The 13,849-nt window shown below is 43.1% G+C and overlaps 1 protein-coding gene and 1 long non-coding RNA gene across 10 annotated transcripts in view; one reads left to right on the forward strand and one right to left on the reverse strand.

Moving 5' to 3' along the window:
- Positions 1-13,849, forward strand: part of RNF213 (ring finger protein 213) — a 121,982-nt gene that overhangs the window by 83,719 nt on the left and 24,414 nt on the right. For all 9 annotated transcript variants that reach the window (XR_015554786.1, XM_087441739.1, XM_087441735.1 and 6 more), the window contains 5 exons: positions 359-479; positions 6,612-6,712; positions 6,825-7,007; positions 7,858-8,027; positions 8,128-8,227. Coding sequence is in view for 8 of the 9 variants with exons in the window: in XM_087441739.1 (XP_087297865.1) it covers positions 359-479; positions 6,612-6,712; positions 6,825-7,007; positions 7,858-8,027; positions 8,128-8,227 (675 nt within the window). In the remaining variant the exon portion in view is untranslated. The remainder of the gene's footprint in view (positions 1-358; positions 480-6,611; positions 6,713-6,824; positions 7,008-7,857; positions 8,028-8,127; positions 8,228-13,849) is intronic.
- On the reverse strand, positions 10,444-13,565 carry LOC147915085 (uncharacterized). The gene is made up of 3 exons (XR_015554787.1): positions 13,234-13,565; positions 11,850-11,967; positions 10,444-10,639 (listed from the first exon to the last, which is right to left on the reverse strand). It is a non-coding gene; the product is annotated as an uncharacterized LOC147915085 (long non-coding RNA).

Genomic DNA, 13,849 nt, shown 5'->3' on the forward strand with positions numbered 1-13,849 from the left:
AAATGCTGGGACAGAAGAGAGCAACTGGAGAGGACCTCAGGCAGGACAGCAGGGCAGGCAGGGCCGCGGAGAAGGGACCAGCAGTCAGGGGACAAGTCTTGTGCTGGCCTTTAAGGCAAGGTGGGACTCAGCAGGCACAGGCTGAGGCCAGCACGTGAGACCCCGAGCTCCGCAGAGCTGAGTCTGAGGGGAGGAGTGGAAAGACGGAAGTGGTGGCGGTCAGGGAGCCGCGCGCGGGGCTGAGGCGTGATTCCCCCGCCCACCTCTGCCCTGGCTCCTCTGCCCATCTTTCAAGTCTTGTGCCTTGGAACTGCCTCTCTGCCCCTGCTCCTCCTGAGTGACACCCCTCCCTTGACAGAACCCACTGGAATCGCATTTTTTCCATCGCACTCTTTGTGGAGCATGTGCTGTTGGGGACCGAGAGCCAGATTCCTGAGCTGCGCCAGCTGGTGACCAAGTACGTCTTCTTACTCAACAAGGTGAGTGCTCGAGTCAAGCTCAGCAAGCCTCCCGGCTCTGCCTCTCTCCAAGACGAAGAAGAATCGAAGCCTAACCTGACATTTGTCTGCAGGGAGTATATTCCCTTTCAGCTCTGACAGTTTTATCTAGAAGTGCAAAGGAAAGTGATTTCATTGCATAGGTCATAACATTTTCCATGTTTAATTGTTTAATTATTTACCCTCTCCTGGGTGCTAAGTCAGGGTATATCATTTTATGGAAACTATCCATGCAGAGAATATCCTTCAAACCCTTTGGGAGGGCTCAAGGGGTGGGCTCCACCCAGGCCTCCATTGGCCACAGACCCTTCCAGCAGCCTGGCCCTCTAGGGGAGCTGTCTGCCGCCGCCATGGTCAGGGGGACGGGGATGCAAGAGAATGCCGCTGGGGTTGTGGACTTCAAATACAGTGCTGTGGGTGGGACCAAGGGAACAGGAAGCCCCGTGCCTCTGCCCCTCGACACCCTTCATAAAATTAGTACCCCTCAGAAGAAGGCACCACCTCTGTGACCATGCTTTCAGTCACAGTGGCCACTCAACAAACGACGGCTTCTGCCTCACTTACCCCAGAAACTTCGCACAAGTGCTTCTAGCAGCTTTAGCTGTGCAGCCTTTGAAATGCAGTGGGGCACACTACAGGGCAGTTGACGTGGATACTAGGTTCCAGTCTACTCTCACATGACCAACATATCAATGGCTGAAACAAAAGATAAGCCTGTCTCTCCTATAACTGTCTGTAGGAGCTTAAGCAATCCCGGGCTAGTGTACCAGCTTCTCCGTGTCAGGCGCCCAAGCTCCTTCTGTCTTGTTGCATTGTCGCCCTTAATATACAACTGCCACCTTGTGGTCCGAGAAGGCTGTTTCTGCTGTCACAAGCCATGGGACAGAAAGAACGGGCAGCAGAGGGCACACCCATTTTAAGATGACAACGCAGAATATGCACACAGCATGTCAGCTCAGAGCCCACCATCCTAAACTTAGTCACGGCCTTATCTAGTTACACAGGAGGCTGAGAAATCTTGAGCAGAACGGTCCCATGCCCAGGTAGATCTTGGAGGTTCCTTTATAGAGGAAAAATGGAGAAAGGACCCTAGAAAACAACTGGCACTCTCTGCCACACCGTTGGCCCACACCCGTGATCACCCTTCTTCCCACACAGACTACAAGTAGCTTTTCTCCAGGTCTCGCCCTGTCACAGGCCAGGATCCCTGGAGGATGCACAGTCCTTTCAGCCAGGTCCAGTGTGGTTCTTAACGATGATAACCTAAACTAAAAGATAAGTTATTTGGTCCCTGCATGCCGGCATGTACACACTCGTAGACTCTTTCATGTTAGGCCTGTGGGGAGACTTTTTTTGGCAATAAAATTACCTCAAAAACTTGATGGGGGGGTCGGCCCCGTGGCTTGGCGGTTAAGTGCGCACGCTCCGCTACTGGCGGCCCAGGTTTGGATCCGGGCGCGCACCAACGCACCGCTTCGCTGGCCATGCTGAGGCCGCGTCCCACATGCAGCAACTAGAAGGATGTGCAGCTATGACGTACAACTATCTACTGGGGGGCTTTGGGGGAAAAAAAGGAGGAGGATTAGGCAATGGATGTTAGCTCAGAGCCGGTCTTCCTCAGCAAAAAGAGGAGGATTAGCACGGATGTTAGCTCAGGGCTGATCTTCCTCACAAAAAAAAAAACAAAAAAACAAAAAACCTTGATGGGTTTCTGGTTTATTTCCTTCCAGTCAGATCCATGTGCGAGTAACCACAGCTGAAGACCTTCTATAGTTCGTTTTCATGCCTGAAGCCTGTCTTGTATTTACTGGCCTCATGTTCTTCCCATCCCCTCCAATTTAAGGACAGCCACCTTGAGGCCATTTGGGGAAAGGGGCTTGAGGGGGAAAGCATTGCCTGTGAGGCTGGCTCCTATTGTCTGGCTAGGAAGTCTTAAATGGAATTGCTGGGGGAGGGCATGGGGCATCAAATCTTATCTCCTACTGTGGCTGCCTTTTCAGAGCTACTTCTTATAGTTAGCCTGAATTGATAGTCAAGAAAGCCTCCCACGGGACTTTGGTAAAAGCTGCAAAAAGCAGGCAATACACAGATGGATATTGCGTTTTCTCAGTTCTAATAGAAAGGTTAGATGATAAATAGATAGATCGTTAAGTAGGTAGGGAATAGACAGACAGATAGATAGATGATAGATGAAAGATGGATGGACAGTTAGATACATAGATGATGGATGGATGGATGGATAATGATAGATGGATGGGTAGATAGGTAGATGATGGGTGGATAGATAGATGCTAGATGGATGGATGGATATATAGATAGATGATGGATGGATGGATAGATAGAGAGATGATAGATGGATGGATAAATAGGTAGGTAGATAGATGGATGATGGATGGATAGATAGACGATTGACAGGTAAATGATGGATGGATGGATAGATAGATGATGGATGGATGGATAGAAAGCTAGATGATAGATGGATGATGGATGGGTGGATAGGTAGGTAGGTAGATAGATGATAGATGGACAATGGATGGATAGATAGAGAGATGATGGATGGATAGGTAGGTAGGTAGATAGATGACAGATGGATGATGGATGGATGATAGATTGGTAGGTAGGTATATAGATATAGATAGATAGATAGATTCTCTTGGCTTGTGATCTGACTTCTAAGGTGTCACAGATGACAGTCTCACCAAATGTTTTGCTATTATAGATCATAAGGGCGTTGACTTTCCAGTCTGTAATGTCCCTATCCTTGCCAACCACTGTCCAACCACTAGTCCACTGCCTTTTTTTTTTTTGGTGGTAAAATATAGATAACATAAAATTTACCATTTTAGCCGTTTTTAGGTATACAGTTCAGTGGCATTAGGTACATTCACATTGTTGTGCAACCATCACCACCATCCATCTCCAGAACTCTTTCATCTTGCAAAACTGAAACTCTGTCCTCATTAAACACTAACTCCCCATTCCCCTCCCCCAGGGCCTGAGACTCATATAAGTCCCAGGGTCCCCATAGGGACCTCATATAAGTGGAATCATATGGAATCATTTGTCCTTTTGTGTCTGACTTACTTCACTCAGCATAATGTCCTCAAGTTGTAGCATGTGTCAGAATTTCCTTCCTTTTTAAGGCTGAATAATATTCCATTGTGTGGATATTCCACATTTTGTTTATTCATTCATCTATTGACGGATATTTAGGTTATTGCCACCTTTTGGCGATTGTGAGTAATGCTGTTATTAACATTGGTGTACAAGAATCTGTTTGAGTCCCTGCTTTTAATTTTTTGGATATATACCTAGAAGTGGAATTGCTGGATCATATCATAATTCTATGTTTAACTTTTTGTGGAACCACCCTACTGTTTTCCACAGTGGCTGCACCATCCTACATTCCCACCAACAATGCACTAGGGTTCCAATTTCTCCACATCTCTCCCAACACTTGTTATTTTCTATGTTTTTTTTTTTTTCTTTTTAATAATAGTATCCTAATGGGTGTAAAGTGGTATCTCATTGTGGTTTTAATTTGCATTTTCCTAATGACTGATGATATTGAGCATCTTTCTGTGTGCTTGTTGCCCATTTTTGTATCTTTGGAGAAATGTCTAGTCAAGTCCTTTACCTGCTTTTGAATTGGGTTGTTGATTCACAAATCAAATTTAGCAGGGTATTAAAAACATATATATCATTTCAAAGTAAGATTAATCCTGGGAATTCAAGGCTAGATCAAAATAATAAAATCTATGAAATGTCATCGTTTACATAACAAATTAAAAGATAAACCCTAAATGATCATTTCAAAAGGTACAGAAAAAGCATTTGATAAAGTATAATTTGCCATGTCTGACCAAGCAAGGGAAACAACAGAAAAAATAAACAAATGGGACTACATCAAACTAAAAAGCTTCTGCACAGCAAAGGAAACCATCAACAAAACAAAAAGACAACCTAACAATTGGGAGAAGATATTTGCAAACCGTATATCTGATAAGGGGTTAATATCCAAAGTATATGAAGAACTTATACAACTCAACAACAAAAAACAGACAACCCAATTGAAAAATGGGCAAAAGATCTGAACAGACATTTTTCCAAAGAATATATACAGATGGCCAACAGACACATGAAAAGATGTTCAACATCACTAATTATAAGGGAAATGCAAATCAAAACTACAATGAGATATCGCCTCACGCCTGTCAGAATGGCTATAATTAACAAGACAAGAAATAACAAGTGTTGGGAGAGGATGTGGAGAGAAGGGAACTTGCATACACTGCTGGTGGGAATGTAAACTGGTGCAGCCTCTATGGAAAACAGTATGGACATTCCTCCAAAAATTAACAATAGAACTACCATACAATCCAGCTATTCCACTGCTGGGTATTTACCCAAAGAACATGAAAATATGAATGCATAAAGATATGTGTACTTATGTTCATTGTGGCATCATTCGCAATAGCCAAGACTTGGAAACAACCTAAGTGCCCATTAAGGGACGAATGGATAAAGAAGATGTGGTATATATACACAATGGAATACTACTCAGCCATAGAAAAAGATGAAATCTGCCCGTTTGTGACAACATGGATGGACCTTGAGGGTATTATGCTAAGTAAAATAAGTCAGAGGGAGAAAGTCAAATACCATATGATCTCACTCATAAATAGAAGATAAAAACAACAACAAACACATAGATACAGAGATTAGATTAGTGGTTACCAGAGGGGAAGGGGGGAGTGGGGAGGGTGAAAGGGGTGACTGGGCACATGTGTGTGGTGATGGATTGTAATTAGTCTTTGGGTGGTGAACACGATGTAATCTACACAGAAATTGAAATATAATGATTTTGAAATATAATGAAATTTATATAATGTTATAAACCAATATTACCTTAATAAAAAAAAATTAACCATAGTTAAAAGGCTAGCATTTTTACTATTAAAATTACTGTGATGATTGGGGCTGGCCCTGTGGTATAGCGGTTAAGTGCGCGTGCTCCGCTGCTGGCAGCCCGGGTTTGGATCCTGGGTGCGCACCGATGCACCAATTGTCAGGCCGTGCTGTGGCGGCGTCCCATATAAAGTGGAGGAAGATGGGCACGGATGTTAGCCCAGGGCCAGTCTTCCTCAGCAAAAAAAAAAGGGGGGGGAGGATTGGTGTGGATGTTAGCTCAGGGCTGATCTTCCTCACACACAAAAAAAGTAATAAAATAAAATTACTGTGATGGACATCCACTGGAGCAAGAAGACACTCTGATTAGCTCTTCTACAATAAAATAGCAAAATAGGAATAATAAAAAAAATTTATAATTTGGAAAAAAGATACTCTTGGCAAACTAGGAATAGAAGGAGACTCTCCTTAAGCTGATAATGCCCAAGGGTATACGTAATATAAAGACATCTATTGCAAACATCATTCCTAAGCACAAAATTCCAGAAGCACACCCATGAAACTATCTTGTATCGCTGAAGATGTACATTTCCTAAAAACCAGTGTTTCCACTTCTAAATATATACCCCAGAAAAATTTCCCATTGGTACTCAAGCAGACACATGGAAGAATGTTGGGTACAGAACTGTTTGTAATTGCAAACAACTGGAAACATTCTAAATGCCCATTAACCAGAAAACAGGTAACTGGTATATTCCTCAGTGGGTACCATACAGCAGTTAACATGAATGATCTGGACATACATGTATCAGTGAAAAAAGCAAGTTTGCAGAAGCTTAGGTACAGTGTGATATCACTGATACAAAGTTTAAAAACATTCAAAACAACAACGTAATCTTAATGCGTGCATAGATATGTAGTAAAAGTGGGAATTTAGGAATCTGGTTCTCTCTGGGGAGGGGAAGGGAGGGAGGGAAATGTGATTATGATTAGAAAGGGATACGCTTGGAGTTGCAACTGTATTGGTAACATTTTGTTTCTTTAAAAAAATGATCTAAAGCAAATTCCAAAAATGCTAAGATTTCTTATAGCTCGGTGGTAGATATATGGATGGTCATTATATTATTGTGTAAAGTTTGAAATATCTCTGACCTCTGCCCTTCCTCACTGCTAATTAGCTTCCTCATCACTGCCTTTCTCCTTCAGTGTCTGCAAGAGAACTCTGACATCAAGACCCACAGGCCTTTCATCGCTGTGGTGACTACTCTTCGTGAATGTAAGGACCAGGCCAGCAAGACCTTCACTAGGTGAGATCTTTGGTTTGGGATCATGAGGGAGAGAATTCCAAACCTTTGGTATTTTTAGCTTCTCACAGCCAGCTTCTCTGCTTCAGAACCGATCACTCTTCTTGGATTCTAGGTTTGGGGTTCAGCCGTGCCCCATCTGCCTGGGAGATGCACGGGATCCCGTCTGCCTGCCCTGTGACCACGTCTACTGCCTGGGTTGCGTCAACACCTGGCTCGGCATGGGGCAGATGAGTTGCCCCTTGTGTTTAACCGAGTTGCCAGAGGGCTTCTCTCCGACAGTTTCCCAAGAGTACAGGTAGAACACCCTTTCTCTTAAGAAAGCTTTCTCTTTTTTTTCTTCCTTTTTTGCAAATACAGTTTTCAGAAATATAACTCTACTGACCTTAGAAAACCTTTCTGCAGAGAACTGTCCTGAGAGAGACAGCCACTTATGTACCTTCATAAACACCTAGTATCTCAAAATTATTTTCTCCCCAAGACATACATGTGTACAGATTTGGGAGACAGAAAAATTAGAAGAAATAAACCAGAAAGTCGTAAATTAAATAAAGCCATCACGAGAGACCCAAGGAATTTAGATGAAACTGGTTTATCCTCTTGATGTATAAATACCATTCATGTTCTATGACCTGAGCATAAAGCTCACTCTTGTCTGGCTGAGTGCTTATTGGGGCACGTAGTTAAAATTAGTGGGAGCTCTGTGTGCTTAGCCATCCTCAGCTCTGCTCCATTAGTGGTTTCCTTCCCTTTCCCTCCCTCTGATGCCTCCTAAAAGTGGAGCTCAAGGCAAGCCCAATAGAAGTATAACGATATACACCTGAAATTTATACAATGTTATAAACCAATGTTACCGCAACAAACAAAAAACAAAAAAAGAGGCAAGCCCAGTGGATGGGTCTTGGACAGGCTGTCAGGATATTGAGGCGATTGCTGGCTGGTCCACATGCTCAAAGTGTTCCTAGAAAGAGACGAGTCTGCGTACTGTCTGTTGCCATTTGGAAGACCAGCTCTCATCAATAGAAGGAGAAACTTGGGTCTTTTTATTTAAAAAAACAACGCCGTCCAAATCCCAAAGCTCTTTGTATGGAGGGATTCTGGAACACATTCTACAGGCCTTTTGACCATGCCTTTCAACCATTCCCAAGGGATGCCGTTGAGAAACACGCCTGCTTCCGGCAGATGTGCAACAGCTTCTTCATAGACCTGGTTTCCACTCTGTGCTTCAAAGATAATTCTCCACCACAGAAGGATGTGATCGAGGTTCTGCTGTCTTTACTCTTTGTACAAAAGGAGCTCTTAAGAGATGCTCCCCAAAGTAAGTTGCTTTCTTCCTATAGACTTAAAAATTCAGTTCATCATCTCACTTTTGTATGTGTGACGTGAACAGTGAGATCCCTTTCCCTTTCTGGTTTCAGGACACCGTGAACACACAAAATCTCTGTCTCCGTTTGACGATGTTGTGGATAAGACCCCTGTCATTCGCTCCGTGGTTCTGAAACTGCTTTTGAAGCACAGGTAAGCTCAGCCACTACGGCGTTTGTTTCAAGAAAGACTTCACATCTTGTGTTCCTCGGCATGGCTTTTTCTTTGCCACCAAGCATTCTTCACAGGACTAGTGGCTAGTTCACGATTTGGGGAAGCTTTTTCAGTGAGAAACCGCCTGGTTTATCTATCTATATTGGTTGTGTGTTTGACATTTTCACCTATTGAAGGATGAGTTCACACAGATGAACTCAGACGAGTTCCGCATTGCCACAAGCACATCGTTAGGGAGGAGAAAACAGGTGTGCGGAAGCTCATGCGTCAGGAATCTGCGGTGCTGAGCCCTGGGCCACACCTACCTAGTTTTGTGATTTTTAGGGTGATAACTTAGAATCTACCCTCACCGTCGTCATCCTAGACGTCCTTGCATTTTGTTTCAGCTCTTCAGTTTCTCTGATTCTGTAAATGGATAGAGAAGCCAATATGGTGCCAAAGCTCAATGGTCTCGTGCGATTACTCTATTGTAGAAAATTCTTAGAAAGCGGTATTCAGGAGGCTTCTTTCAGAAGATACTTGGTATACCCAGCCTGTGTTCTGACTTGACAGGGTAGACTTGGAGGTGATGGCAAAAGCAAGATACTATAAGAATAGTTCTAACAGAAACAACTGCTTCTAACTTAAATGTTCAAAAGCGGACTCAGAATGGAGATTAGATTTATACTTAAAACATGGACCTGCTGCATCCTTGTCTATGGACACTTCATTTGGATTTTTTTTCATCATTTGTGAAGGAGTCTGTTCAGACAGGATTCCTGAAGAATTTTCAAATAAAAAGCTCCTAAAATACATTTTATTACAGAACTAGCATCTTACTATTCCTTAAAATGGCTTTTAAGGCGTATATGTAAAGAGTTGACTTGAGAAATGAAAAGAGCCTTTTTTGATGTTATGTAATTTTTATTCCTTTTGATAAATGTGTAAAATCTGTATTCATTTGAATTTCTTTGCTTAGAGAAATGGAAATGTAGTCGTTGACATGCATACATCTTGACATGTAGTGTAGACACATTAACATGAGTAGAAACACCACACTGTTATGAGAGGTTCGGGGATTCGATCGGAGACGTAAAAGACACTTTCCACTCCAAACAAATGGACTGAAGGTATATTTTATTATATAGAGGATAGTAAAGGTGACAGTCTGCAAACAGATCCAAATAGGTCAAATATTAAGAGGGAAAAAACATCAGCCCGACTGGAAAGGGAAAATACCCACATCGGCTGAAGAGAAATGACACAAATCAACCAGAAAGAGAAACACCAGGTTAACCGAAAAGAGAACACATCAAATCAATTACTTCATATCAAATCAATTACTTCACATCAAATCAGTTACTCACAACATCCACGCCCCACTGCCGGGAGAGCTCTGTCAATCGACGCGGCTGGGCAAGGATCACACGTCCTGGGCAAGGTGTCCCTTCCATAGGTGGAACTCTCACTAGGGCTCAGTTTCCAGCAGTTTTTATACCATCAGTAATTTTCAGAGTAAGCAACTACAGAGTTTGCAGAGCAAGCATTTAGTGTTTCCATGCACAAAATGGTTATCAGTGGCGTATGTGCACTGAGCCCCCTGGCTAACGTCCCAGCCCAGTAGTTGTGTACGTGCATTGTTCTCTTTGGTTATCGTCCTAGCCCGGCACAGATGGCCAGTCTATCCCGTGTTACGGCGCTCCAAGAGCCTTGAAATGTTACAACTTGCAACTCTCTCTGTGGGGGAAGGGCCAGTTCCCACCACACAGAAAGCAGCTTGGTATTTCTGTTTGTGCTGGTGGCTGTAGGTCACTGGAGCGGCCAAACATGGCTGTACTCATGTCAAGACATATTCGGCCGTGGCCGTCTCCATTAACCATAAGACACCATATGCACAGACAATGAACTTCGTACACAAGTACATAAGGCACATCCAAGAATCCAAAATCCAATGACTACAATAATTATAAAACTATCTCACAATAAAGGACCCAAACCCCAAAGTAACCAATCAAATAACCCCTTAGAATATGAAATGTTATTAACTTGATCTTGCAAATCATGTACAGCATCAAAGATAACATTAGATAAGGTAATACTTAGGCATAACAAACCAGCTTGTAGAAGTCCAGATCAGCCCCCATCACGGAGGGTAACAGAAGGCAGGGTAATAGAGAAATTATAATTAGTTTTGCATGACTAATCAGATACAGGCTTATACCGAGAGATTGTTTGATGTTTCTGAGACCAAATTTCTTGGCCATTCATAGTCCAGGTTATAGGTCCCACTGGTGTAGAGCAGTTGGTCTAACAGTAGAGGGTCAAAGGTTGTCCTACAGAGGCATTAGTTGGTCTGTAGGTCAGCAGCAGACATGGAGTTGTAGCACAGCATAGCGAACACAGCAGGAGTATCTATTCACGCAAAGAAACAGAATTTTTAGGAACATGATATAACTGTTCATTTCCTGGATACATAACTATGAGTGTTGCAGTGGGCCCTTGGGCCACTACTTCTGCGGCACGGGGAGCCGCATTGGGTGGATGTGTCACTCACACCTTTGCTCCAGGTTTCTATCTATCTGTAGACCCAAATCCTTGCATTCCTCTTTTAGTTAATTCACTTGGAGGTTGTCTTTGTGACACATTTGGAGTCAGGAGGGGAAGCACCAATAATTGTCCCACTCGTTCCCCAGACTCTACCGTTAGTATTGTGTCACTACCATTATATAATATAAATTTTATTTCTCCTTGGTAATCTGGATTAATGACTCCTCCCAGTACGTCAATACCTTTTGCTGTCAGTCCAGAGCGTCCTTTTAACAAACCAAAGGTATTTTTGGGAAATTGTACCCCTATCCCAGTAGGGACTATAGACTGCTTCTTAGGGGGCAATTGAATAGAATGAACAGTAGATAAATCCAATCCAGCCGCTTCGGCCGTGGCACGAAAAGGCGGTTTAGCAGACTGAGTCAGGGGCCAATAGGTTAAGGTCATAAGCTCATGGGTGGCGGCTGCCACTTCTATAATCTTTGTTGGTAACAACCTTGACAGAGCAGTCTCATTAGGGCCTAGTGGCCTGTTATTTAACACATTTAGAGCAGTACTTAGATGGTTGTGCCACCCCTTTAGTGAGCCATGACTAAGTTTCCTTAATTGTTGTTTAAGCAATCCATTCATTCGTTCTATGAGGCCTGCAGCTTGGGGGTAATAAGGTATATGATAAATCCATTCTATATAATTTTCTTTGGTATAAGTTTGAATCAACTTACCTGTAAAGTGGGAACCATTGTCACTCTGAATTTGCCTTGGTGTCCCATAATATAACTTAATTGTATCTAATAATTTTATGGCACTCTGTTGGGTGGCCACTTTAGCTGGTATAGCCAATAAATAACCAGAATATGTATCAACAGCAGTGCAGGCATAGGTATATCTACAAGAATTTGGCAATGGTCCAATAAAATCTATTTGCCAGGTATGGGCGGGAAATAATCCCTTTTGGATATGACCTTGGTAGGGGTGTGGAACTCCCTGTTTATTTAACTGTTGGCATAACTGACATTGTTGTACTGCAGTGGCAATATTATCATGGGTGACAAGGATTCCCCTTTGTTGTGCCCACCTGTATGAAGCTTGTTCTCCCAAGTGTCCACTCTTTTCGTGGACCCATTGTGCTAAGCCTGGGTTGTGCGTTGCATGAATCTGCACCAGCTGATTAGCATGAGAATTATGCTTTCGTTCTGCAGAAATTAAAGAACTGTGAGCATCAACATGAAATACAGTAACAATCGTGTTTTGACACCATAACCATATGTCTTCTCATAATTTATTTCCCCATATTACTGGATCATTGGACAAAATTACAAATTTAAAAGCATCTCTTGCATCTAGATTAATTCCTGTAGCGCCCATATCATATAGGCGAACAAGCCAGGTTATAATGGCTTCTCCAGGCTTTTGTGTAGCCCGGGCTAAAATATCAGAAATTTCTTGTTGGTTAAAATCCTCAATCACATCTTTCCTTACAGAATGATTACCATCCATTTCCATCCGCCGACGGCGAAGAGGACGTGCCTCTGTGCGTTTGGGCGGTTTTTCCTCTTCCTCATAATCAGTTTCAGAATCATCATCTCAGATATCATCATCCTATGTGTCCGGGTCCCACTTAGGACCGGCCGATGCTATGGCCATATGAACTTTTCGTTCATTTATCTTTCCTCTCCTCTTTCTATATTTATATTTGGCAACTCTTATAGCAGCCTTTTCTGCTATAGCTTGGTAGTTATGAGCCTGATCTCCCAGTGCATGATATTGACATTGAATCATAGCCAAGCGAGACTGCAAATCTGAATTCTCTTTTTCCAAGAGTGCCTTCTCTTTCTGTATCTTATCCCTATCTTCTATAGCCCGACGATAAGCAGTCAACAAACATCAACCTCACCGTGCCAAAAAAGAAACATCATCTTTTGCTTTCCTTTCCACCGTCTGCAGAGCTTTGGTCACATCCAACGGTTCAAATCGTCGCAGACGAGCATCCCAAGCTTCACATAACCCTGACCTACGAGCCCACTCCCCAGCCAGAGTGCAAAAGGGAGGGTCCTCCCATCCTGGAATTTCTTCCATCTTGGCTTCAGTTACCTTTCGTTTGAATAGGAAAGGCATCTCCTTAATCGAATCCTGCTCACAGCGCCAATTATGTTAAGAGAGGTTCGGGGATTCGATCGGAGACGTAAAAGACACTTTCCACTCCAAACAAATGGACCGAAGGTATATTTTATTATATAGAGGATAGTAAAGGCAACAGTCTGCAAACAGATCCAAATAGGTCAAATATTAAGAGGGAAAAAAAACATCAGCCCGACTGGAAAGGGAAAACACCCACATCAGCTGAAGAGAAATGACACAAATCAACCGGAAAGAGAAACACCAGGTTGACCGAAAAGAGAACACATCAAATCAATTACTTCATATCAAATCAATTACTTCACATCAAATCAGTTACTCACAACATCCACGCCCCACTGCCGGGAGAGCCCTGTCAATCGACGCGGCTGGGCAAGGATCACACGTCCTGGGCAAGGTGTCCCTTCCACAGGTGGAACTCTCACCGGGGCTCAGTTTCCAGCAGTTTTTATACCATCAGTAATTTTCAGAGTAAGCAATTACAGAGTTTGCAGAGCAAGCATTTAGTGTTTCCATGCACAAATGGTTATCAGTGGCGTACGTGCACTGAGCCCCCTGGCTAACGTCCCAGCCCAGTAATTGTGTACGTGCATTGTTCTCTTTGGTTATCGTCTCAGCCCGGCACAGATGGCCAGTCCATTCCGGGCTTTGACGCTCCAAGAGCCTTGAAATGTTACAACTTGCAACTCTCTCCGTGGGAGAAAGGCCAGTTCCCGGGAAAAGGCCAGTTCCCACCACACAGAAAGCAGCTTGGTATTTCTCTTTGTGCTGGTGGCTGTAGGTCAATGGAGCGGCCAAACATGGCTGTACTCATGTCAAGACACACACCTAACGGTAAATGCTTTGTTCTGAAATATTTAGAGACTAAAATTTACAGAACTGATTTTAAAATGAAAATCTTCAGATGTAAAATGCAGTTTAAAAGTCTATGTTGTCATT

The sequence above is a fragment of the Ceratotherium simum genome, chromosome 16, assembly GCF_057802395.1.
Source record: "Ceratotherium simum simum isolate JZ-2026a chromosome 16, ASM5780239v1, whole genome shotgun sequence".
NCBI lineage: Eukaryota > Metazoa > Chordata > Mammalia > Perissodactyla > Rhinocerotidae > Ceratotherium > Ceratotherium simum.